Source organism: Lutra lutra, chromosome 11, assembly GCF_902655055.1.
Source record: "Lutra lutra chromosome 11, mLutLut1.2, whole genome shotgun sequence".
NCBI lineage: Eukaryota > Metazoa > Chordata > Mammalia > Carnivora > Mustelidae > Lutra > Lutra lutra.
This window is the reverse complement of record NC_062288.1, coordinates 102,530,885-102,557,408: the sequence shown is the minus strand read 5'-3', so window position 1 is coordinate 102,557,408 and position 26,524 is coordinate 102,530,885. Positions and strand designations below refer to the sequence as shown.

Sequence of the window (26,524 nt, the reverse complement as noted above, 5' to 3'; positions counted from 1 at the left end):
CCAGCCCGAACTATGGAGAGGGCTGAGGTCAGGAAACCCTGTCCTAGAGGGTTTCAGCTAGCACAAGAACCCTTGGGAGGCTTGTTTAAAATGCAAAATCCCGTCTCCTCTGTGACATTCTAATCCAGCAGGCTTTGGGATGGGACCCAGGAATCTGCATTTTCAAGCATATCAGATAATGCTATTACATGGATCGTCTTCCAACCTGATTCAAAAACTCCGGCCCCCAGACCTGTGTAGGCCTGCCTAAGAAGCACCTGGAGTGCATATGTCAAGTCTGGGACCCTCCCTCCATCCCCAGAGACTCTGCTGTACGCTGCCTGGCTGGATCCTGGCATTCCATGGCAGGTTCACGAATAGAACGTGGTCGGGGTTAGGCTAGACTTTGGCCGTCCGCCCTCACTTTTCTGCTATTACATGTGAAGCAAACCTCTGGTGGCTGCCAAATGACTTTGTTCCGGGAAACCCCAAGGTTTATAAACAAAGGTCATTTCCCAGCACACAGATATGGAGCTTATAAGCCCTCCCACTGGCTTTCATTTCTGCTCCTCACACTCCCATTGCTACCAACTATCCTGATTCCGTTCCAAGCAACTAAAACTCACCAAGGGGATCACCTGAGGGTCTTCATCAAGGAGGGGTGACTCTGTGGCCTGCGGTAAAGGTACACTTCCGTCTGTACCTCCTCTTCCCTGTTCTGAATCTGGGCTGAGGGGCATCCCTTCTACAGCCTGGAATATGCCTGATCTCTCAGGGATGCTGAGGTGGGAGATGGCTTGGAAGGCTCGCAACACAGCAGCATCAAGCTGGCAAGTGTCCTTAGCTCCTTGCCCTTTGGTTTTCCCAAGCAGTGCCTGGCACGAAGCAACTGCTCAGTAAACATGGGCCGTGGTTGCGCTTACATACTCTTGAAGGACATTTCACCCAGGCTGTGATCTCCTCTAGGGAACTGTCCCTGACACCCACTAACAGCCCCGTTCTAAGGCCGCAACCTCTAACGTGGGCTGGAGGCACTGCCCGTGGTGGCATGAACGTCTCTGGAGGTGTCGATCCTTCCATGGAGCACTGCCCCCTGCCGGCCACCCTCTGTGCGTGCAGCTTCGCTTACCCTGGCCGCCTTGGGTCCTCTCTCCAGGCTTGTCCCATCCCAGGGCTCTGAGGCTGCTTCCCTCCCCACTCTGCCACGAAGTATGCTGCAGGGTTATCCTACTCCCTGCTCCTGCCCATCCGTAGGGTTCTTATGCTTCGACTGAGTTCTCCAAGCGTCTCTGTCTGAGGCTGACATTAACTGACCTGCCGTTCAGGTGGCAGGTGGTGGGTGCTTGAAACTGACCATGAAAGACGGGATCTCAGCACAAATGCTTCAGTCCAGACCCCATGCCCAGACTCAGCCAGCCTGGCATGGCTCTAGGTAGCCCAAGGCTGGATTCCCTGGGACAGCCGAGCCCCACTGGACTCTTGTTTGAAAAAGCTCTGGGCTGTCAGAAGAATTTACTGTCCGTTCTAGCCAGTACCCGACCACACACCTCTGACCTTCTGCCCTTTCTTAGAGCATTACTTTAAAAAAAACGCTTCCAATCCTGAGTCCTTCCTCTGTCCCCGGGAGACGTGGGTGTATGGATTTCCTGCAACCCAGAGATGCCCTTCTTTCCTCCAAAATGAAATCAGGAAGGATCGGGCCTCGGTCCAGTGGCTGTGGGAGACACAGCTGACCTCGTGGCCCTTCCACTGACCAACCCTTTGTGATTTCTCACTTTCCCGACTCTACCTGAGCCCCCGCTTTACCCCCTCCCTCCTCCCTCGTTCTCCCTTTAACTGCCCCTCACCTCAGCACAGATGGAACTGAGCTCGGATCTCCCTCCTGCCAGCAGTTACAGAATAAAAGCTGTCTTCGCGGCTGTAACTGATGTCTGGCTGTGTTTATGTTGGACAATTCCTCCTCACCTTGCAGTTCCTGCTGTGGGTGTAGGGCTGGAGGCACTGAGAGGAACACAGTCCTCACCAAGCGGTGGGGGGGAGCACCAGATCCTGGGAGGGAGTCACACACCCACGGTCTGGGCTGCTCTCCTCTGTCCCTGAATGGCTGCGCAGGCAGAAAGGAAGGAATCAGTGGGAAAGTCACTGAGTTGGGGAAGGAGCTGCCAGCCCCGAGCTGCTCAGAGGTGGCCTAGAGAGCAGGGGACGCTCCCCAGGACTCCACCTGAACAGGGGGACAGATACACCTCCCAGGAGGGTCTGAGAGGAGCTACAGCATCCCATCCCAGCGAAACTGAGAAGCCAGGGAAGGGAAACTGAGTGGGGAAAGCAACCACATGTCGCCACCCCCCACACCCAACCCGGGGCCTTGGGGCCAGTGATCTTCAGCATCCCAGACCTGAGGCCCTAAAGGGGGAGTTGCAGGGACAGCAGGGGTCCCAGGCAGCCGGGTCTAGCTTCAGTTACAGCAGCAGGGGGGAGATGCCACGCAGCCTTACAGGGTATGTCCCCAGGCCCAGGGCCTGACCTGCAGGGACCCAGGAAAGGCGACCCAAGAAGGTCCCCTCCTTGTATCATTCCCTTTATGTCACTAGGCCTTTCCGAGGGTCCCATGGTCAATTGTCTTTCTCCTCACCCCCTTGACTTCTTAGGAGGGGGCCTTCTGATGCCTGGGACCTTCCTTCCTCTTGAATCACTTCTGGGAACTCTGTGACAATTACAGGTACCCAGGTCCCCTCCTGCCTCCCCGAGGACCTCTTGTATCTTTACCTGCTTGTCCCCCATCACTGGTGTCCCTGAAGGCTCCTTCCCAGCCTTGTCTCACACTTCACTCCACCCTGTGGCCTCAGGGACCACATTATTTTATGCTGAAGACCGGCACCTCCTCCCACCCGACTGGACCTCACTGGACATCTCCACGTGGATGCCCAGGGCGCATCTGACTTGCCTGGAGACAAAGGGAATCATAGGCCACCATTTCCCCTCGGAAGCCTGCTCCTCTGTGGCCCCTCATGGAGCCTGGCCAGCCACCAGGACCAGAGACCCCCTGCTCTATCGCTCCCCATAGGGCCCCCAGCCCGGAGCCATCCACACCCATCCCTGCCTCCCCCTCTCCCACAGCCCACAGGCCAGTTACCTTCAGCCCTAACCAGACCTTCTATCAGCCCACTCACCTCCGTCGTCTCACCAGGCACCCTATTAAGAGGCTCCTTCCCATGGAACACCCTACAGAGATCATCCTAGAAATCAAATAGGGTCATGTCACTCCTGCCTTAAAACCCTTTTGTGGTTTTGCACTGCCTTTTGGATCAATGCAAGCTCCTCAGAGTGTCCAAGCCCTTGATGGTCTAGTCCCTCATTTGTCCCCATGCCTCCCCACCCCCAAACCTCTTATACTGCCCCCCATCCCCTGCCCATGAACTGCACTCCCTGGCCCCGAAGGGCCAGTCCTTCCTGCTCATCCGGTTCCAGCCCCCTGCAGGTGGCTGGCCACTTCCAGGGAGCAGGCAGGTGGGTGCGTTCAGGTATTCAGCAATGAGGCAGGCCACACTCTGGAGATCTGGGGACCTGCTTTATTGCCCAGGCTCAGGGGCTGCATGCTCTGTATCTGGGGTACAGATGAGTGGGGGTCAGAGTTCTGCTGGAACATTCCTGTGTCTTCCTTCTGCCAGGACTGATTCTGGGCAGAAGCCGGGACGGCCGTACCCTCTCCTCCAGGTCTCAGGAGAATGCCATTTTCAGTGTCCACGATCCAGACCTGCAGCTCCAAGCCTCCATCCCCGTGTCCCCCAATCTACCCACTGAGCACGTGGGAACCAGGTGGACAGGGGCACGGCAGCCAGCAAACTCAGCCTCAGCCAGGACCTGGCCACCTTCATGAGCCACTGGACGCAATTAGATTCTCAGGACCACCCAGACTCAACATCCCCCACTCCAGGAGGCCCACAGAGGTCAGGACAGGAAGGGAGTCTGAAAGGGGGTGCAGTGGGATGTCAAAGGGAGGCCCCAGCCAGAGTTCTGAGCAACAGGCCAAGCCCAGAACCAAGAGATTTATGTGAGACGCATCACAACTGACCACTGTTCCAAAGATAATGCCCACTAAACGGAACGTGCATCACATAAATACAGTCAATAAATATTCAAGATTGGCGTCTTCCCCCAGGGGGCAATGCGGCAGGGGTGGGGGGTGCGGGCTGCCTGAGTTCTCAGCTGCAAATCTCCTGGAAGGAGGGCACAGGTGGGGGTCCTGTGTTCCCTCTGGTCTGATGCCTGCATGTTATGCCTTCCAGACCTCGTTCGCTGGCGCTCCGCCACCCTCCCCTTCCCAGTGCAGAGCTCAGGCCGCTCCGGGGCGGACAGGTCTGGTGCGGGCCTCAGGGGCCAGGACGGGCCCAAAGGGCCACAGGGGCACCCAAAGCTCACCCACGCCTGTCTCTCTTCAGCCTCTCTGACTCCAGGTGACCTAGTTGCTGCCACTGGGGAGAGGTGGCTCTGAAACCCACTCCCCTGCCGTCCAGTGAGGGAGTCCAGGCCTGGGGCCGGGCTTAGACAGAGCCTCCAGACAGCACGGAGCTTCCCTGCAGAGGAGGGATGGAGGCAGGGGGGAGAGGATATTCTAAGGAGATACAGCTTTCGTAGCAAGCCCATTTAAGTGACTTTAGGACTATAAAGAATCCTAAACATATTGGTTTCAATCCTGATCCAAATCACTATGTGGCTTTTTGCGTGTGAGTGTTTTTTTCCGTTATTTCAACTTTTTAAGAAATTTCACATCTATCTGTGTCCGAAAACTAAAGAATTCCAGGAAAGGCCTTTGCAACACCCTGATTGGGTCTCTCCGTGTCACAGACAAGGAAGCCCCCGGAGGCAGAGATGCTGCCTGGGGTCACACAGCAGGACAGTGGCGGAGCTGATGGGAACCAGCGGACTCCCCATCTGGGGCTTTCTCCCTGGTCCAGCCCGACCTGGGCTTGGCGCATCCTGGGCTGGACACCGCTTCTCTACAGGACAGGCTGCCTCACTGGTAAAAGGCAAGACCCACCCCGTCAGCTCCTGCAGAGGTCTCCTCAGGAGGAGCAGGGGAGTCTGAGGGCTGGTATCTTCTGCTCCAGCCTGATTCAGCTCCGGGCTTCACGAGGCCCAAACCAGATGGAGAAGGCAGGAGCTGCTGGAACCAGGCAGGTCCTGGGGGAGGAAGCCAGGGAGGGACCCAGATACAGCTGTGAGGGTGGGGACAAAGGGGTCGTCGGGGACAGGACAGCCAAAGTCATCCAGGGAGCTGGGGCACCTGAAAAGCACATCACATGACGAGGTCACCTCCTGGCCGTGGAGACACGCCCCCTCCCCACCCCCCGCCCCACATCCTCCCTGGAGAACTTCCTTGTCCCTGCCTCTGCCTCAGCCACTCGGCCCACTTCAACTGTCCCTCTCTCCGGTCAGTGTCTCATGGCCCTGTGCCCCAACGCTCCCTCACCCAAAAGAGATGCTGCACCCTGGCCCCCCCGTCTGCAGCGTGCGAACCCAGCACCATGGCTCACCCTGACCGGCTGCCCGAGGAGCCTGGTCTTCCCTCAGTCCCTGACGCCTTGCATGGCACCAGGCGGGGACAGTATCAGGTGCTCCGCGTCTTTGTCTTTTCTCGCCCAGTAAATGAGTGCCTGAGTCTAAGTATGAACTCTTAGGGCACCTGGGGGCTCAGGTCATGATTCCAGAGTCCTGGGATTGAGTCCCGCAGCGGGCTCCCTGCTACTCCTTCTCCCTCTGCCTCCCCGACCCCCGCCCCTGGCCTTTGATCTCACTCTCAAATAAAAAACAGAATAAAATAAAGTGAACAGGAACTCTAATGACTGCCCTGCCAGCTCTTCTCCCACATCTCAGTCCCCTTTCCCACCCGCACGGCCTGGGCCCCCGGTACCTGGGGCCGAAGCAGCATTGGTCACTCCCACAGGAAGCGGACGTACCAGATGGTCTCATTCTTCAGTTGTGGCCCGAAAAGGGGGTTCAGCTGAGCCAGGATAGTGATGAGCCAGCTGCCGGGGACAGCACAGCGAGAGTGAGCCAGGACGTGGCAGGACCCTGCCCCCTGCCTCTGGTCACATGCCAACCCGGCCGTGGCTTTTGTCATCAGCATTATCCCCGAGCTGATGTGTTGCAAACACAGTTTCCAGGCCCAGCATTCTCTTAAGCTGCCCCCTTTTCTGCCTCTGTGCCCCGGCTCAGAAGCCAGCCTCCTTTCCCCAGATGTCCATTCGGTGTTTGTAATTGTGCACAGCCTAAGCACGGCCCGGTTCCCAGCCACCACCGCTCCGTCCCGGTCTCTGAGCCAGCAAACCCCAGCCCCTCCGAGACCCTCCTTGGGACCGATGAGGATGTTCTGCCAATCCCCGAAGGACCGAGAAACAGCACAACAGGTCTTAGAGATGCTCTGTCTGGGGAGAACTGTGAAAAACCGTACACTCCCGTGTATGTAAGGGCACATCTAAGAGTCATCATTATTTTTAACAAGTTTAATTTTTTTGTTATTCATAGGAGGTCAAAAATCGTTAACATTAGATAAAGTGAAAGAGAGAACTAGCTAATAGGAATATATAGTTTGTGATCCAATTAGATAAAATAGGTTTTTTGGGTTTTTTTTTTTAAGATTTTATTTATTTATTTGACAGACAGAGATCACAAGTAGGCAAAGAGGCAGGCAGAGAGAGAGAGGAGGAAGCAGTCTCCCCACTGAGCAGAGAGCCTGATTTGGGGCTCGATCCCAGGACCCTGAGATCATGACCTGAGCTGAAGGCAGAGGCTTTGACTCGCTGAGCCACCCAGACGCCCCTATAAAACAGGTTTTAACTACAAAACATAACCCAAATCTGAAAGCAGTCATGTACTTTTTTTTTTTTAAGGGTGAGCCTTATGCTATGCATTTTGACGAATTTGGCAGTCTTGAGAAATTTTCTAGGCACTTTCGTTTATCGGTTTGTTATTCCATTTACTTTAAAACAGTCTGTCACCTTTCGAAGAATCAGTAGCTCATTGCTCTTACCTGTCCTATTTTAACTGTTCAGAATTCAGAACACCCCAGCTATGTCAAGCCTAACCCACAAAAAGAGTGGCTGAGACCCAGGACGATGGGAGGCCATATAGGCTTCACATGGCTTGACTGATCACGGGAGGGGCTTTCCTCAAAACCAGAACTTGGCCTTATTCCCTGGGTTGGCAGGTAGGATAATTTAAACATGGAGCAAGGTGACGTGAAAGGCCTGGGTGGAAGGAGGGGTGTCCTTTTTTGTAATGGGGGAGGGGCTATGGTGAATGGCAGTTTTAGGAAGAGAACATCTGGACATTCGGAACCTGAATGCTGACTCCCTCACCCTGTCCAGGTCCTTGGATCCCCTGGAATTCTTCTTCGATATCCCCAGGGCCCCCCTGTCCCAAGTTAGAAGACTCCCGCCCATCTGGTGGTTCAAAACAGACTGTGTCACAGACACCCAGGAGCAGGTATTAAAAATACGGACTCCAAAGTGCAGACCTTTGCAAACTGTGATTGGGTGGGTCTAGGGCGTGGGCCTGAAAGCTGCATTTTATACTCTCTCCAGGAGATTCTGATGCCTGGCCCCAGCTGGCCCACTGTAGCCTATGGACCGGACAAAGCCTGTTCAGGTGACACATTTGGAAGTGGACCCCAGAGCCCACGATTTCCAGCCCATCGCTCTCTCTGTCATCCCAAACCGCCTTCTCTCCCAGGCTTTATGGACTCAGCCTTTAAGAAGTGGAATCTGTCACCACCAGGACAGAGGGAAGAGGGGGGCTAGGGAGAGGAGGGACGACTGTGAGCCAGAGAGTAGTACTCACAAGAGGTAACAGCAGACCGCGGTGGCCACCAGCATGGTGATGATCACTCTGCAATGGAAGAGACAGTCAGGTCAGGATGGGTGGAATCAGCACCCTCCAAAGGCCTGGCCAGGGAAAGAGTTCCTGGGGTTGGCCCCTTTCCTGCCCCTTCCTGATGCCGCTGAACACAGGAGGCTGAGTTCTATTCAGGGTGAGAATTGTTAAGACAGAAGATAAAAACTCCAAGGGTCACCTCAGGGGAAACACATCTTGCCCACATCCAAGTTGTGTTACCAACTCCCTTCACCTCCTTCTCCGCACCCACTCTTTCTCCATCTTCGTGTAACACCCCAGCCCCTCCCCCCCCCAGCTGCATTTGTAGCATCCCACCATGGAGCCAAACTTCATGGGGCAAGGGGATGGAAAACAGAAGCTGGCAGGAGGCAAGGAGCTCTTGAGTCATTTCTGAGGCGGCGTTAGTGGTTATAAAGGAAGCAGGGACTAGCTACCTGTGTCCACACAAAGAGGACTGGAGACAGAAGCTTAAAATGAAGCAGGAGAGACTTCAGTTAGACAGAACTCACCAGGGTTTGCAGGAGAGGTGAGAGACTAAAATGGTTCGCAAAGTGATGTGGTGGGACCCTGGGCCCCACAGATCTTGAAGACCAGAGACCGCGCCCATATGTCCAAGCAGCCTCCAGCCAAAGCTAACCCTAATCCAGACCAGGTCCCAGGACCCCTGGTCTAAAGCACCTGAAAGTGCCAGAAAATTACATTTCTGTAATTTACATTCCTTCCACATTACTAAGCCTCGTGGATCTACCGTGGCGAAGGAGACAATTCACCCAGAGGAAATCGTAATCAAGAGGAGACAGCACTTCCTAACCGAGGGTAAAATGATGCAGACGCTGATAAACGGTGCAACAGATACAGAAATCTGCTAGGGGCCCTTCAAAAAACAATAATACCGGCTAAAAATTATTCAATACATAACACGTGCGACGCGCTGTAAGAGTTTTGCAAGCATTATCTCGGGTAACCCTCACAGCAGCCTTAGAAGGCAGGTATCAGCATCATTTTACCGATGAAGGAAGCGAGGCTTGAAGGGGTAACACTTGCTCAAGGTCACTGCCGGCGAGGGGTGGGCAAACCGTATCAGACGCCAGCCACGGCCTCTAGCATAACTGGCTGGGAGAGGAGGGGGACCTGAACTGCCTCCCGTGTCAGTCGGCTCTCCAGCTTTCTAAAGCACCACGGGCTCTGCCCTTTGGCTCCGACCGCCCGCCTGTTCCGAACTGCGCGCGGCCAGTGCAGACCAGCAGGAGTGCGGCCCCCGGCAGGTCTCGGCCCAGTGCTCGCTGCACCGCCCGCCGCCGCCCGAGGAGGGGTCCGCAGGGAGGCCGGGCCCGCGCGCCATCCTTACCCGCGGTTGGGTCCTTTGGGCACGAACCAGGGCCCGGCGATGCCGATGAGCCCCCAGAACGTGGTGAAGATGATGACCGGGAGGGCGAAGGAATGAGCCGTCATGGCCGGGCGCGGGTTGCCCAGGCTGGGGTGCAGCTCCGAACTGCAGACGCTCGGGTGCGCGGGGTCCCAGACCAGCGGTGGGCGCCGAGCATGCGCGGCAGGACCCGGCGGCCCACGGGAGCGCGCGCAGTCGGCCCCGCGCAGGCGTGACCGCATCTCCCGGCGGGGGCGGGCCTTCCGAGCCGCCGGGTTTAGATAGCTTGGACCAGCTTCTGATAAGCTCTGACCCGCATGACCCGCAGGACTTACAGGAAAGAGACGTGTGTCCAAATAAACTCAGCTTTATTCAGGTAGCAAAATGCTGAGAATTAAACATGGTTTTTTAAACCTGATTGAAACCAGAAGAGGAGAGGACCTCCCCTTGCCAATCGCCCTGAGCATCCCTTGTTGACGGACACCTGCACCAGGCAGTTGGCCAATCTTCACACTGTCTTGCCAAATACTTAGCACCCTAGGAACTCCACATGTGCTTGAGAGAGAAGCAGAGGTCGGGAGTAGATTACACTAAGGTGTCTGGCAAGGACGGGGGGCTGAGGTCCCTCCCTCCTGCCCCATCTCTATGGCTACTGGAATCAACCATCTGTTATAGTGCCGGTTAATTCAGAACGTCAGACGCTGTGGGCTGCAGTTATGGGGTGGGGGTAGGGATGGGGGGATGCCAGGATCAGAGGAGATGCTATTAAGATTACAGGAGGGGATGGGGCGCCTGGGTGGCTCAGTGGGTTAAGCCGCTGCCTTCAGCTCAGGTCATGATCTCAGAGTCCTGGGATCGAGCCCCGCATCGAGCCCCGCATCGGGCTCTCTGCTCAGCAGGGAGCCTGCTTCCTCCTCTCTCTCTGCCTGCCTCTCTGCCTGCTTGTGATCTCTCTCTGTCAAATAAATAAATAAAATCTTAAAAAAAAAAAAGATTACAGGAGGGGAAGGAGGGTGGAGGCGTAGCTAGGACTCTGGCCAGCGCCTCGACCCTTCTATTCCCCGTGCCCTTCAGTTTGCTCTCTTGCAAGGCAAAAATAGGATGGCTCTCCAACAAGGGCATCTCCAGGTGCTGGGTTTGAAATGCAGGGGAGTGTCTTGAAACAAAACAGAGTTCAGGCTGGTGCTCACCACGTGTCAGCCCTGGGTCCTGCACAAAAAGGTGGCTAGTCCTCTTCGCCATTAGCTAGCAAGCCTGTGCCCCAAGAGAAATGTGGATAGTGCAAATCTCTATGACAAACAGCGTTTTTGTCGCCTCCTCCAAGGGGCCCAGCCTTCTCAAAAGCTGGCAGTGCAGTCTTTCTTAGTACGTGGATGTGGAGGCCAGATGCTTCCCTACCTGGCCTCCACCTCCGTGCCTAGAGCGGCACAGGGCATTGTGTGTATGGAACTCACACACAACACTGCTGGAGGGACTGGCCTCATGCTCTGAGGATTCTTAAAGAATGGAAGAGGCCATGGGGAGGAGGCTTGCCAGAAAGTCACCTCAATTTGGAATCTAGGAATAGGGTGTAGGGTGACAACCCCCACTTTGAAGGGTCTTTCTCTCTTCCATCCCACCAACTCACGCCCACAACACCTAGCCTCGGGCAGATCCCTGAACTCCCCATAGAACCTTACATGGATGGGGGAGGGAGAGCCAGGCTCCTATCTCCATGGGGTGGCCACAGCTGTAGCTGCAGGGGCCCGTAGTATACCTCAGACCCCAGACCAGGGGACTGGGAGAGAGACATTTCCACAGGCTAAATTAAAGGCGGAGAGTGAGGGCGAATTCCAACCCACAGCTGAAAACAGGAAGGCGAGGGCACTAAGGCTAAGTGCTAAGGGTGGGTGGCAGGAAGGGAGAGTCGGAAACATCGGGTACTGGGGGACACTGGATCCCAGCACCACCCTAGGACTGGGAGGAGGACAGACTGCTGGCTGAGGGCCAGACACCTTGTACTTGGAGCACAGGACAGGGTTGCCAGGTGCGAGGCTGGGATGCAGCACCACTTCTGGCCTGTATGAAACTCGAAAAGTGGGGGGCGAAGAAGCTTTTCCCTCTAACCTCCCCATTTCCCACCCATGGTTGGGAAGGCAGGACCTAGGCCCCACATCATCCCCCCCCAGGTGAGCAGCCTCGGATCCTGCCCCTAAAATGAAGCTGCCCTGGAGGGGAAAGTGCTTTACTTCTGGGAGGCAGGGGAGATGGGGTGGGGGTCCTCAAGTTTGAGAGGGCCCACAAAGTTCCTGGAAGATCCTGCAGACAATGCACCATCCTGAGCCCCAGTCCCACGGATCTGATCAGGCAGGTATGGGGGGGCTATATTTAACAAGCACCCCTAGTGATTCCTAGGCTGGGTCCCAGAGCAACTTTGGGAAGAGTGGCACACGTAGGGAGCACATCTTCCCACAGTAAGGACATTGGTAGCAAGGGACAAGGACAAGGGCTAAAGGCAGCTCAGTCTGCTCTGTGCCACCTGATGTCTGTCTTTATGGGAGCTGGAGGCACCGTCTGCAGACCAGGAGCCAGCAGGCACTTGGATTCTCTGCTGCCATGTCACGGAGAGGGAAATCGAGGCACAGAAAAGAGGATGGGATTAATTATGGTTGAACCTCTGCCTGCAGCAGAGCTAGGGCTGGACCGCAAGCCTCCCCGGGGCAAGCGTGGACGTGTCCGCCCCTCCGGAGCCCGGGCTCACGTCCAGCACTGGTGCAGGTCACACAGAAGGGCTGCCACCGGTGAGAGGCAGCAGCTCATCCCCAGAAAGACTTTCCTCCGTGGTCCTGGGGCTACAGGAAGGTGGCCTCTCTTGAGGGCTTTGTGTAGAGGGTTTTGCTTGGCTCATCCTAAGGGAGGCTCTGGGAGGAGGGGGAGGAATTTTCTGCTGTGAGTCTCCCGTCTGTAGTGGAGGCTTCCCTGTGTCTGCCATGGAGCCAGGGTGACAGATCCCAGAGCCAGGCCAGTTGTCCCCAGAGCCTGGTCACCCTCCGCCGGTCCCCAGGCACCTCTTCTGTGCCACCGCCTCCCTGGAATGCTCCGGCACCATCCTGCGGGGCTGGGATGCTCCTTTTAGCCCTTACCCCCAACAGTCTCTCCCATTTCAGAGAAGTCCTCTTGCCCCCAGAACATGGGGTGATGTCTTTCCTGATAGGATCATTTCCTGAAGCACCTTGAAGATGAATCTGAGATGGGAACCTTTTTGCCTGTTTCAGTGCTGTGGGGTCACCGCTGCTTAGAGAGGGGCCTTGGTAAACAGGCTTGTGCTCCTGATTACCCTGCCTCTCTGGGAGGTGGGCTTAACCGTCTTGTCACTGCCCACTTCCTGGTACTTAGAGAGTCCCCGCAAAGGAAGATTCTAGGGCAGCCTAGATTCTGCAGAGAGCCTGTCACCATGATTCCAAGGGGCAGGGCAGCAAGGGGGTCTCCAAGGCAATCCCTAGGAGTCCTGCTCCTATGGGAGCTCTCTGTCAGGACAGCTCAGGGGCCTCTTGGCTGGTATGGGGGTACAGGAGTCTGTCAGGAGGGTCCGCAATGCAGTCCTTCGGGATCTCCGCTGGCTCCCTGTAGGCTGGAGTGGGTGGCTTCTGGGTCACAGCCTCCTCCATATAGAGTGGCCCCGTCTTCTCCTTCCTGAGCCCCGCTCCTTGTGCGAGAGGAAAGAGAACCCACAATTACACCGAGGGGAGAACAGACTGGATGACGTCAGCTGTACCCCAAGGTAAGCTCGGTGAGGACAGCATGCAGAACAGGTAGAGATGGGACGGCGGCTGCTCTCGGCAGGCCAGCTCTAGTCCTGCTCTGGTCTTCTCTCACCCTGGGGCGTGGGTCTCACCTGGGGCGACTCTGCCCTCCCGGGGACACATGGCAATACCTGGAGACACTTCTGGTCACTACAACTGGGTGAGTGCTCTGGGGACCCAGTGGGTGTACGGGGTGCAGGTCAGGGATGCTGAAGACCCCACCAGGCACAGGCCAGGCACCACAGCCAGGAGTGACCCGGCCCTCAGTGCCAACAGTGCAGAGGTTGAGAACCTGCCTAGGAAGGAGGGCCTTATCCTATCAAACTGGGAGGTGTCCTCTATTTGCTTCAGGGGTACCAAGCCCACTATGCCAGTGAGAACACACCCGAGAACGTCTTTCTCCTTCACCCCCATGGGACTGGATGCGGGGAACAGCTCATGCAGAGAACGCGTGCGTGAAGGACGCGCCGCCTGCCTCCCCACCCTGGTCCCCCCGTCTCTTCTCTCCACTTTGAGCCCGGGCCCCTCGTCTGGCCCAGCAATGGGGCCGGGGCCACCCTGCTTCCTGAGGAGCCTCTGTCAATCCTGAGACCCGGTCCCCTGCTGACCACAGACCCAGCAGCAGCCCACGAGAGCACAAGCCTAGAAGGCTTCCAGAAATAAGAAAGTGTCAAGGAAGAAACTTCACTGCTGTCACTGGGAAATAAAACGTGAACAGCCTGGAGAGCCTCTTTGGTTTTCCAGGACTACTTGGACAGAGGAAAATGTCTTGCCTCAGATCCAGTAACTCACCTGCCACAGAAAGTAGTTTCCCCTCCAGCCAGGTCCGGAGGCCAGCCCTCCAGCCTAGCGCTCCAGGGGGTACTGTGAGGCCCCGCTCAAGGACGCCTCCCCACCCGGCAAGCCCCAGCCCTGTCTGCAACCTGGTCGCCTCACTGACTTCTTCCCTCCCGAAAGAGTCTACCCAGCCCCGCGGAGAACGTGCTCTCGCTGCCCTCGCCTGTCCCCTGCTCTGTGCTCCGGTTACTTGGGGCAGTGGGCTGGACCTCCACAGGGTGCCACTGGCATCACGTGCCAGATGCTATGCCCTGTGCCGGAGAAACACCAAAGCACAAGGTGAGCTGGCCTGAGGTCACGCAGCAGCGAGCAGATCCAAAATCTGAGCCTGGGGCAGACAGGCTCGGAAGATACACACACTCCAAGCGGTATGCCCTGTCAGCTGGTTTTGTGTGTGTGTGTGTGTGTGTGTGTGTGTGTGTGTGTGTGTGCGCGCGCGCGCGCGCGTCCCCCCTCCCCCCCGCACTGGGGCTGGATCAGAAGCTGAGGGCACGGGTCACCTCTTGAGCACCCACTGGGGATGCCCGAGACCAAGCCTCAGGTGACTGCTGCCATTGCCAGAGTGTCCCAGACTTCAAGGTCAGCGTGGGATCGCGAAGCTCAGACTGGCTTCCCTCGCTCTCCCGCGCCAGGAGACGCTGTCACGGGTGCTTACGTGCATGGGCGCGGGGCGGCACTCGGGCGCATGCGTAGACGTGGCTGAACCGCCGGCCGGAGGAGGTCAGGTACCAGTGCTGGATGGCGGGCTGTGGGTCGTACTCCGTGACGGCCACCCCGTTCACCGCTGTCATCATGAGCATGTTGATCACCTCGTTGGAGAGCTTGGTCCTCTCATCGGTCCTGATCCGGTTCATGGCACTGAAGCCCCGCTCGCAGCAGGCGGTGGATACGGGCACGCAGACCACGACGGCCACGAGCCTACTCAGCAGGGGGAAGCGGCAGCCCTGTGCCAGGGTGTTCTTACAGAGCATCGAGAACGGGAGGTTCCTGCCCATGGCTTTCAGGCCCAGCCACTCCTCCAGGAGCGCCTCCTTGCTGTATCCCGCGGGGAGCGAGAGCTCGAAGGACCTGGCAAGGGCCAGAATATCCTCGTTCCCGAAACTGGCCAGTTCCAGCCCACTTGGCCAGGCCACAGTGTCAAACACCTCCATGTTCTTGAGCTGCGGGGGCCGGGCCACGTCAAACCTTCGCTGGAGGTACTCGATCCCCGTGATGATCACCTTCTCCCGGTCCGCCCAGAAGCGCTGCCCCGCCCCCTCCTGTCTGTCCAGGGAGATGCCGTGCAGCAGCCCCTCTCGGAAGCCGGCATTGAACTCGTCCTCCTTGGGACCCGCCTGGTGACGCAGGGCCTCCAGGGCTACGTAGGCCCGTCCCAGCGCCGAGTTCACCTCTGTGATCGACACCATCTCCTTCTGGCACACCTCCGACAGGGGCCTGTAGATGCTCAGGAAGTCCAAAAGGAAGTGGCAGAACTTGACGAAGTGGAAGCTCTTCATCAGCTTCAGCAGGCCCTTGGCCCTGTGCCCGGTCTGGCCCCCGGCTTCCGCCACAGCCTGGAGGTGCCGAGCCAGGGCCGGCCAGCTCACGACTAGCGCGTTCAGCGTGTGCCTCCTGCTGGCCACCCAGCGCACGGCGTTCAGGTCCTTGAGACGGAGGATCTCCTGCTCCAGGGGCCCCGCGCCCTCCTGCAGCTCGCTCAGCCTCTTGCTCGAGGACTGATAGAACTTGAAGACCGTGCGAATGTGCCGGTCACACTTCTTCAACAGATCGATGCCCCCACACGCGTCCACCACGGCCAGGTGCAGCCGGTGGGCGACACAGTGGACGGGCAGCAGCTGGGGGATGACCTCTTGGAACTTTTCCACCAGGCCCCCTCTGCTGCTCAGCACGGCGGAGCCGTCGGTTCCCAGGCCCACCACCCAGCCGGGCTTCCGGAAGGGGATGTCCAGCTCATCCAGGGCAGAGACCACGGTCTCAAAGTAGCCGTCCACCGTCTCACTGTAGAGAGGGGCCAGAGTGATGTACGACTCTTTCACCTCGGTCCCCTTAAAGTAGCGGAGATAAATCCCCACGCAGGCCTGGTCCGAGGCGTCCGTGCAGCGGTCCAGCAGCACGCTCACGCACGGCGAGTTTCGAACATCCTCGAGGATCTCCTTCCTCAGGGTCTCGGAGATATACTTGATGAACTGCGTGCAGGCCGTGCGATTCCGGTACTTGCCCAAAATCATGGTCCCGGTGCTCTGGAGGAGTTGCAGGATCTTCTCAAAGTCGTTCAGGGGCCGCGAGTGGTATGCAATGGAGTAGGCAGCGTTGAAGAGGTAGCCCATGCTCGCCATCAGGTCGCTGGACATCTCCGGGACCAGCGTGGCGGGAGGCGCATCCTCCGTGATTTCGACAGTGTTGACACAGAGCTTGTGTGCTTTGCTGACCTCATGGTATTTTAAAGTCTCCACTTTAAAAGGCCCCGTGTAACCTCGGACTAACCGGGACGACTTGTCGTGGAGACTCGGTCTTCCTTTGCAAGCTGAGCAGAAGAGCTTGGTCTCCTTTGGGTCAATTACTAACCACGGGAACTGCCCAAACCATGACCTCTGAATGGAACGGGGTCTGTACGTCCTCTTGATCATCCCAGGGCCATCTGCTCCGACTGCACGAAGGCTGGAATTGCAGTAGGAGTTACGTGTCTCCAGAGGAGCTGCTGGAGGCACGGGAGAGTCTATAGGCAAGGCTTGTGTGTCTGCCTCTCTTCTGGCCCCCATCTTCTTCTTCCCTTTGGAACAAATAAAAATGTGTTTGGTTTTGCTGTCCAGAACTCTGCAGCCTCCCCTCAGTGAAGACATCCCAATTTACCGAGTGTCCCTCATGCAAAGCAGAGTTGAGTGTGACTTATCTACCTTTCTAGAGATCATCCATGACTTCTCTTTAAACCCTTCCCCACTATCATCTGTGCAAGTCAGCCTGCTCCCGAGCACATGTGTGCTATCCTTGTGGGCTCTCCGTCTCTACCCCCGCAGCCCCCCTGTGATCATGTGACATCAGCGGCTTATAAGCTTAATCAGCTACCTTGGCCATGGCTGCTACTGGATAAACAGGTGACTTTAATCCTCTTTTGAGGCAGCAAAGAAATGAGGTTAAACATCTGTAAGTCTCATGAGCCTTAGAAAGGAGTCTACGCAGCAGCAGCGAGCCAGTTAGCCCTGACTAAGAGACGCAGAACAGCGAGCTTGTACAGACCAGTGGTACTACCCCTGGAAACTGGAGGAGGAGGGAAGAAGGGCGGCTCCCAGGCCCGCGGGTCACACAGCTCCTTACAACCAGGCCTCCCGCATGAGACCCCGTTAGCTCCACCATGGGTCCTGTGAGCACATCTGCTCATCAAAGGGCCCCCTTTGTCCTGCACTGTCCCTGTTTCCCTACTTGACACTTGGAGGGCAGAGGTAGTTTCTTGCTCGTCTTTGCCCAGCAGAGCCTGACACAAGGCCCAGTGCGCCGCAGGAGCAGGACAGGGACAAACGAATGGACAGGGGATGACTTGCTGTGGCCACATAGGCCCCAGGATGTGCCCTTGAGAACTCGGTAGGTCAAGACTCACCTGGAGGACAACCTTTCCCCCACTTCGGCCCGTTTGGGTCCTTGATCCAGGGTGGAGCTCGGTGTTCCAGTTTTGAGATCAAGTTTGGTTTGGTAGCGGCAGGTCCTGTCGCGGGGATGGAGAGTCACACTGAGGTCACTGCTCTGAACCATCAAGTCAGGGAGCCCGCCCGAAGCTACTCGTGGAAACTGAAATGTTCAGCTCAGCCTCTAAGCTATCTCGTAATAAAGTCTACTCAGCCAGGGCCACGATGAAAACATTCCCATCTGGTGTGCCAATCTAGCCCTAAAACCCAGCAGACGGTCAGATTCAGGTTCAGCCCTCAGCCAGGATAAATCACAGCTTCAGCTCCGTGGGCCAGCCGTGGGGGCCAGGAGTCAGCTGAGCGTGTCTGGAGGGAGGTGCACGTGGGAGGGGACACTGGGTGCAACAGCAGGAGAGGGCAGGGATGGTAGGGAGAGCCACACGGGACTCGAAAGGCCCCTTCAAAATGTCCACACCTGCCACATAATCTTAAATCCGACTAGAAGAGATTCATGCCTTGGGGTTAAGCACTGCCCTTTACTGAAGATACAAATATTCTCAGGGGTATGAAAAGAAATTGCTTTCTTGATTTAAAATAAAATCCACCAGTATCTACTTATGTGCTTTGGTATGTGCGTGAATGTGTGCATAAACTTTCTGTGGAAGGACATGGCAGCGACTGCTAACTGTGGCTTCTGGGGCCAGAGTCATCACTGTCACCCCGCAGCTTTCGGATCACGTGAATGCATGTATATATTTATATCTGTTACATGTGCGTGTGTGTATCCGTATATTCACTAATAAAAATGTAATTACATACATTGTTAAAGTGCTGTAGACTGAACACATATCCTTCTTAAAACATCTCTAAGATGAGGGCCAAGGAGTAGTACTACTACTAATAATAATACAAAGAAATGTTAACACATTTTTGGAAGAAGGAAAGGAGAAGAAGGAACAGAGCTGAACACTAAAAGCTGGCAAAGGGGGCAGCACGGAGAAAGAAGGGAGTCTGACTGCAGGGTATCCAAAAGACTCAGGGACTGGAGGCACCAGGAGTGGTGGGAGGTGGCGGGTAAGGAACGGGTGAGAAGGGCGGGCGCCCAGTCTGCAGACGCCACTCCAGCCGGGACCTCCCACTTACTCCAGGGGAACCGAGAACGCCACCACCTTTGCACACCCTCACCCGAGGAGGAGAATAGAGATTTAGCTCCTGGAAAAACTGAACCAGAAAGGTTCTAGACCAGTGAGAGTGGGGATGGTGGAAGAGGAAGGAGAAGGCTGCAGTGATGAAGAGAGTCTGTGTTCTGATACATGCATTATTCAGAGCCAAGGTTACACCCACGCTCGGCGGTCCACCCCAAGCAGGGGACTTGGGCAAGTCGTCTTTGGAGAAACAGAAATGCCCCTCACACTCCCTGCTGCCCCAGGGGTGCAGAGGACACTGACTCCTGCCGCTCTCCAGTGAGACCTGTGGGGAAATCTGCGTCTTCACGAGCCCCAGCCTCCACGCAGAGCCACTAGCCAGGTTTCTCAAGGTCTCACTCTGAAACTTGGATGAGCCACAGGATAGTTATTTAAGACAAACCTCTAACATGAAATCAGTAGGAAAAGGGATCAGAGGACCTACAGAAACTGCTGGGAACAAAGCGGAACTAAAAAAAAAAAAAAAGAATTAAAAAGCGGAATTCACGTTCCCAGATAGAAAAGTGTTGAGAGTCAATCGCAAAAGGAGCAACGGGGGCTTTGAGGTTCAAAGTAAGATAGAAGAGGGGCGCCTGGGTAGCTCAGTCAGTTAGGCTGCCGACTCTTGGTTTTGGCTCAGGTAGTGATTGCTGGGTCATGGGATGGAGCCCTGTGTGGGGCTCTGTGCTCAGCGGGAGTCTGCTAGAAGTTATCTCCCTCCCCTCTGGTCCTCCCCCTGCACACTCTCTCTCTCAAATAAATAAAGTAAAATAAAAATATGATAGAAGAAATCAAAACATTCAACGGAATTGTTAGAGAATAAACTTGAGAAATCTCCAAGAAAGTAGAACAAAAAAGACAGAAAGAAGCAGAAAATAGAAGAAGAAAAAAATAAACTAAAACCGGAGGCTCAATTTAGGAAGTCTGATATCTAACTAACAGGACTTTCTGGAAGAAAGAAAGAGAAAATCGGTAAGAAGAAGTCCTACAAGAACATTTCCCCAAATTGGAAAACGCGAGTTTTCGCTTCGAAGGGAAGCACCAGACACCCAGGACGAGAAGTGAAACATCACTAATATCATTAAACATTTCAGAACACTGGACTAAATCTTAGGACCTTTCAGAGTAGAAAAAATCAGCTGTGTTCAAAGATTTAGTTATGAGAAGGCATTTAGACTTCTCAACACCAGTAGAACCTGAAGGCAATGTTTTTGAAATACTGAGGAAAACTCCTTCCAACCTAGAATTCTATGCCCAACCTTCCAACTCTAAGGGCAGAGTAAGGCATGCCTCCCATGCACCCTTTCTTGGGAAGTTCCTGGAGGCTGAGCTCCAACGAAATGAGGATAAACCTGGAAGAATCTGGGGGACGGGAGTGGGACAAAGGGAAGTGTGAGGCCACAGCTGTGCAGGCCTAAAGAAAAACCAGTGTAGACAGAGCGGGAGGACTGGACTCAATAATGATGTCCCCAGAGAAAGTGAAGTTGATCCATCCCAGGATGCCTGATCAAGGCACAAAGACTCTTCAGAGGAATTTTATAACTCCCTGGGAGAGCTGGAGAAGAATCGTTGAGAAGAATGTGCTATGGTGAGTGCTGTGAAGTGTGTAAGCCTGATGACTCACAGACCTGTACCCCTGGGGCACATAATACCTTATATGTTAATTAAAAATAATACTAAAAAAATCATTGAGAAGACAGAAAACTAGCAAAATAAAAAATAAGAAAATATTTCAATTTGGGGGGGAAACATCCTCCAACAAAGGAAAATCATCCTAATATGCCACTTTGATCAGAAATAAGTAACCATAATCAGGCAAACAATTTACATTGAATTCATCAAGAAAGTGCGATGTTCTTGTTCTGAGAGGGTAGAGGGACAGAGTGGGGCCCGGGGTAACAGAAGATGGCTGGATCTTCACCTTCCATGGTAGGAATCAAGAGGGAGTATCTATGTAAAATCAACAAATCAGGAACAGCGATAAGCACATGCAACAGGAAATTAAAGTGTGAGTCAGTCTGTCTGCCTGTTTTGCTCAAGGTCTAAAAAGATAGGAGCCAACTGTCCCCCATCCGAAAGCTAGATCACCGAGGCGTGACTTGGATAAGAGGGTGGCCAAAACATGGGGCTGTGACCCTAGCCCTCGACATAAAGAAGGAGTCAGAGCACTGGAAGTGAAGAGGTCTGGAAGCTGGATATTAGAGATGTTTCTGGAAAGAGATGTCAGTTGTACTGTGAGCCCCCCACACCATCATGGGGAGCAGTGGTGTGGGCTGCTTTCGCCTGACTTTAAGCCTAAGGAATGACATTCTGTCCTGTCCCCTGGGCTATGAGGCTCCTCATGAATCCAGGCTTGCGGAAAACTAAAGGCAGAATCTGACAGATGGGCTCCTTCGTGGTGGCCATGTTGGGAATGGCCTACATTCCCAGGGTCTGTGGAAGGAAAGGATATGTCTTCCGTGGTCCGGATGTGGCCCCAGGGGGAAAGAGAAGCCTGGAGCCACTTCACACTTCAAAGGACTCTGCCTCTGACTGTCTGTTGGGAGCCCAAGAATGAGTCCCTGTGGGGCTGACTGCCAAAGGAGATGCTCACCGGTGTAGAGGGGACCGTGGTGAGTGATGGTGGGGGCACGGAGAACCCACACTCACCCAGAGAATCCGCTTTCCACAGTCCCAGTCACAGGGGATGTCAAGTCAAACTCCTGTGTACCTCTTCCCCCCATTCACCCACCACTGTTCCCACCCAGGACACAGCAGAATTCATGGAACCAGCCCAGGGGGGAGGACGAGGAGGACCTCCTCCTTCCTACCACAACATTCCAGATTCCACACCTGGGCCAGGATGAGGGAGAGATGAGAAACTTTAGCTTTAGCTGAAGTCCGGATTTTTAACTACTACACAAAGACTACACTTTTGTTTCTGAATTTGGGGGGAGGGTGTACATTTCTGTAGCATTTAAAACCCAATAAAAAGTTTCAATAGGGGACCCGGGTGGCTCAGTCGGTTAAGCATCTGCCTTCAGCTCAGGTCATGATCCCGGGGTCCTTGGATCAAGCCCCACGAGGGGTTCCCTGCCCCACGGGGCGCCTGTTTTTCCCTCCTCTACCCTCCTGTTTTTTTTTCCCTCCTCTACCCCTCTACCCCTCCCCCTGATCGTGCTTTCTTTCTCTCTGTCTGTCAACTAATAAGTAGAAATCTTTTTAAAAAGTTTCAATAATAAAAAAATTTAGAATATTAAAGAGCTTCAATAATAATACGAAGAACTCCAGTCATTAACATTTTGTCTCATTTGCCCTATCACGCTCTTGCATTCTTGTGCCTTTCCCCCTCCCCCCTTTTGCCCCCTCTGTGTATGTGTATGAATAATATATAAGTAATATAGAGGCAATATTTTTCTAAACCATTGAGAGGAAACTGTTTCATGCCCGCTTTACCCTGAAATGTTTCGGCACGTGTCACTCAAGAAAAAGGACATTCTCTCCTGGGGTGGGCAGAATTCTAACACGAGCTCCCAGGACCCCAGCCTTTCCTCACCCCCACTCCTTACGGTCTGGTTGGAACGTGTGCCCTGACACTTGTGATTCTGTGACGTTACGTGGCCAAAGAGAGGCTATCTGGGTGACTTCCCCCAACCACATCAGCCCTCGAAAAGGAGAGCCAGCTGGATCTTCAGAGCACCAGGAGCGATCGACACAGGGCTGCCAGCCCGAGGATGGAGACGGCCGGCTGCGTGGAGGGGACAGGAGAGTGGCCTGTAGTTGCCGAGAATGCTGCCTGGGGGAAAGCCAGCCAGCGAACAGGGACCTCAGTCCTACACCTGAAAGGAACTGAATTCTGCCAATGACCTGAATGCGGCCGGCAGTGATTCTTCCCAGAGCCTCCTGGCCAGTCTGATGGACACCCTGACTTTGGCCATGTGAGACCCTAAGCAGAGAACCCAGCTGAGCCCATGTGGACTTCTGACCTCCAGAATGGTAAGGTTATAAATAAGTCAGATATCTAGCTACGGGATTTGGGATCGTTTATTGTATGGCAACTGAACTCACCTGCTCAAGAGAAACCAGAATGGAGGCCACAGTTTGAATAGAGCCCCAGACCGAACACTCATAATGAAATCTTAAACCGCCCTCATTTCGCCTATACAGGGACACTGGCTTTAAAGGAAACTGAAGCTTTCTTCATGACAGTGACTTACTACAACTTCTAAGCCAGTCACTATGCTCAAGAAAATTTCCACAGTGCTACTACCCCAGAAAGAATGTAAATTTCTAGTAACTAATTACAATTAAAAATCAAACTAACAAACAACTCCCCCGTACATAGTTTATAAACTGAGCTTTAAAGGCTGACAGCCACGCTCTTAACCACCTTGGGCTTGAAGTCTCCCTGTTCGTGAACAGCTCCTTTCTTGCTCCCTGTGATATTCGTATCAAGTAAAGCTCCTTGGATTTTCTTCTGACAACCCAAAGAGTGAGAAAAAAAAGCCGCACAGAGCGGACCCAAGCAAGTAGTGATCGGAAAGAAGAGAGCGGTCTTCTGAGTGTGTTCTATGAGGTTCGCTCTTTTGAAAATAACGTCTGTGTGTATTTCTTAGAAATCATGAGGCATGTTACTGAGGAAGCAGCCAAGAGCCTCTGGGGAGGAGGACCCAGCAACACAGAAAGGTGGGACAGGGTACTGTCATTTTTGGGTTAAGTCTTGTTAGAACTATGCAGATTTAAAAAAAAAAAAGTAATTATGAAGAAATACTTGTAAAAAACTGGAAACACACAGGACACTGACTATCCCCGAATCTGTGCACTTCATTTATATTTTCCTTCGGGACTGGTCACCTCTGCCTGCCCCACCATCACCGCACTGGCCCTGGGGAATACTGTGCCCCAACTGGACTTCTTGGAAGCTGTGGCTAAAATGTTGCCCGAAACCTTTCCTTTCTTTCCCTTCAGAACGAGTGAGACGGAGGGAAATTTCAAACAAATTTTTTTAAGTCTTAGAAATGGAAAAATGGCAAAGGGGACCTGACTATAGCAAGTGTGCGTATACCTATACCCACCCACCCACACACACACACACACCTATTCCATAAAAGTCCATAAAAATGGTTTGGCTTACACGCAGACTTCTAACCCTTCCAGGCCAACGCCATCCCGAGGTTGGCAGGCCACACCCATGAAGCACTGGGAGACAGCGGCCCTGGCACCCTGCCTTGGTTCTCTCCTAGCTCCTGCAGCGTCCCCACGTGGGGGCCATCGCATGACCCACCACGCAGCAGGGGCCTCCGACACATCATATGAGCCATTTGAACCCCTGCTCATCTCTCACTGAGGGCCTGCTCACTTGGTTTTGGTTTCTCCCTAGAGGCGTGACTTCTGGCCCCTGCTCTGTGAAGTCTAGCTGTAGCTGATGACCTCACCTATAAAAAGGCAGGGCCCACCTGAAGTGTGTGACCTGCCACTCAGCAGGTGATGACACCTTTACTAATAAAAACAAGGGATTCCACAAAGTCCCCATATTGGTATGTCTACCTTGACAATATGTTACTGACCAATATTAGTTTTGGTTTTTTTTTTTAAGATTTTATTTATTTATTTGACAGACAGAGATCACAAGCAGGCAGAGAGGCAGGCAGAGAGAGAGAGGAAGGGAAGCAGGCTCCTCGCTGAGCAGAGAGTCCAATGTGGGGCTCAATCCCAGGATGCTGGGATCATGACCCGAGCCGAAGGCAGAGACTTTAACCCTCTGAGCCACCCAGGTGCCCCCCAATATTAATTTCTTAACAACGGAATCTCATTGAGTTATCTTTCTGGAGGAAAGCAAGAGACGTCATCAAATATGACCAAAGTCTGAAACCAGAATTCAAAGTATGGAAATAAAAGAATAATTAGAAACTCTGCAGAATGATAAATAGCTCTAATAAGCAAGTCTACTTTAGAAAAAGCTGAACTAGGAAAGCATTAAAAACAAAACACATGCCTCTTCTTTTCTCCATAAACAAAGTGACTGTCCTCTACACGTTCAGTCCTATTGAAAAGATAGCTGTTGAGGCCGAGGACGGGTGACAGGTGAGTGGACCCGCCCTGCAAACACTCCATCTGTTGAAAAGCTTCCGTCTATGCAACTGCACTGCCAAACATCTGACAGAAATTAATACTAAGTCTGACTACATCAAGTTGAGACTGTCTTTTTAAGAACAGGTAAAATAATTACAAAATGTAAAAGGACGAATCTACTAGTGTCAACCCTAACCAGAACAATGGAAGCATTAGCTGGGTTTTCTCAAAAGAGACGAGCAACAGGAAATCAACAGCACGATGACGGGTGACCGCCACCACCAAAGCTCCACCCGCTGAGCTGTGGCAGCATGAGTTGATCACCTGATCACCGGGCGCAGCCAGTCCCCTTGCTCCAGCCAGTTCTGGCGGAGGGAAGAAGCTGACAGCGACCTACACCGAAGGTGTGAAAGGGCAGGGCAAACTAGCAGCCTCCTGCAGGGCGACCTGGGGATGGGAGCCAAGACTAGAAAACTCTTATACTCTTTTAAGTCTTAAACAACCTCATCTTATACCTGGGGTATTATTATTATTATTATATTAACAACATGATTTGTGCAAATCTTGAAACAGAAAGAGATGGGAGTCCAGCCGGCAATAAACACCCACGAGCGGGAGTGTAAGGCACACGCAACACACAGACTAGGAAGAATTTCAGTCTCTCCGTTTTCCGGCTACATGGCTGGGATTCCCAGGTCTGTTTTCTCATCTGAAAAGACTACTACCACCTGCCCGGGAGGATTGGTTTAAAGATTAGAGAGGATATAGACAGGAGACACAACACAGGACCCACACGAGGCATGTACTCAGGAACCAGCAGAAGGCGCTGTTATGATTTCCAGACAGAAGACTAAAAGAAAGACACAGAAGCCTCCCAAAAACCCAGTATAAGCAGACCATAGTATTTCAAGACAAAATATAAGAAACGTTAAAAATGGACAGAAGAGGGGCGCCTGGGTGGCTCAGTGGGTTAAGCCGCTGCCTTTGGCTCAGGTCATGATCCCAGGTCCTGGGTTCGAGCCCCACATCGGGCTTTCTGCTCAGCAGGGAGCCTGCTTCCTCCTCTCTCTCTCTCTGCCTGCCTCTCTGCCTACTTGTGACTTCTCTCTGTCAAATAAATAATCTTAAAAAAAAAAAATGGACAGAAGATTGGTTCAAAGGCCAATAGAACTTTTCTTGGCTCTGAAAATCATGATGGGGCTTCCTTTTTCAAAATTTAAGTTCCCTACAAGGAGAAGTTCTATTCGTAAAAAAATAATAGTAATAATAATTGAAAGTACCAAATACTATTTGATTCTCAACTCTTGAAGTGGTTGTCACGGGAGGATGAAGCATGGGAGAAAAAACACTCGCCAAAGCAAAAGAGCGCCGGCGCTGTATTTCAACTCTGTTTTGCATCCCAGTGATCAGCTCAACGCCCTTCAAAAGGTCATTTTTAAACATAAAAATCATTTTGTTTGTCCCCAGTTATATTCTTGCATTTTAAAAAAGATTTTATTTATTTATTTGACAGAGATCACAAGTAGGCGGAGAGGCAGGCACAGAGAGAGGAGGAAGCAGGCTCCCTGCTGAGCAGAGAGCCCGATGTGGGACTTGATCCCAGGATCCTGGGATCATGACCTGAGCTGAAGGCAGAGGCTTAACCCATTGAGCCACCCAGGCGCCCTTTTCCCAGTTATATTCTGAAGGCTCCTTAAAGTTTTATACCTCACACATGAAAAGTGTCCAAATCAGACAACAATTAAAGGATAGTTGCTAGAGACCTAATTAAAGTCACAAAAAGGGGTTGCGCACGCAGCTCTGTTTCTAGACTTC

At 53.6% G+C, this 26,524-nt stretch overlaps 2 protein-coding genes across 3 annotated transcripts in view; both read right to left on the bottom strand.

The window, feature by feature from the left end:
* Nucleotides 1-3,534: 3,534 nt before the first annotated feature.
* ATP6V0E2 (ATPase H+ transporting V0 subunit e2) lies at nucleotides 3,535-9,467 on the bottom strand. Its single transcript, XM_047695390.1, has 4 exons — nucleotides 9,221-9,467; nucleotides 7,819-7,866; nucleotides 5,891-6,005; nucleotides 3,535-5,263 (listed from the first exon to the last, which is right to left on the bottom strand). Exons 1-3 carry the CDS (start codon nucleotides 9,322-9,324, stop codon nucleotides 5,912-5,914), a joined length of 246 nt encoding a protein of 81 aa, XP_047551346.1. The 5' UTR covers nucleotides 9,325-9,467; the 3' UTR covers nucleotides 3,535-5,263; nucleotides 5,891-5,911.
* Nucleotides 9,468-10,148: 681 nt separating this feature from the next.
* The window catches only part of ZNF862 (zinc finger protein 862), a 32,936-nt gene continuing 16,560 nt past the window's right edge, over nucleotides 10,149-26,524 (bottom strand). For both annotated transcript variants that reach the window (XM_047695328.1, XM_047695329.1), the window contains 3 exons: nucleotides 17,450-17,554; nucleotides 14,513-16,627; nucleotides 10,149-12,923 (listed from right to left, as the gene is read on the bottom strand). In XM_047695328.1, the coding sequence (XP_047551284.1) occupies nucleotides 12,748-12,923; nucleotides 14,513-16,627; nucleotides 17,450-17,554 (2,396 nt within the window). In that variant the 3' untranslated portion in view covers nucleotides 10,149-12,747. The remainder of the gene's footprint in view (nucleotides 12,924-14,512; nucleotides 16,628-17,449; nucleotides 17,555-26,524) is intronic.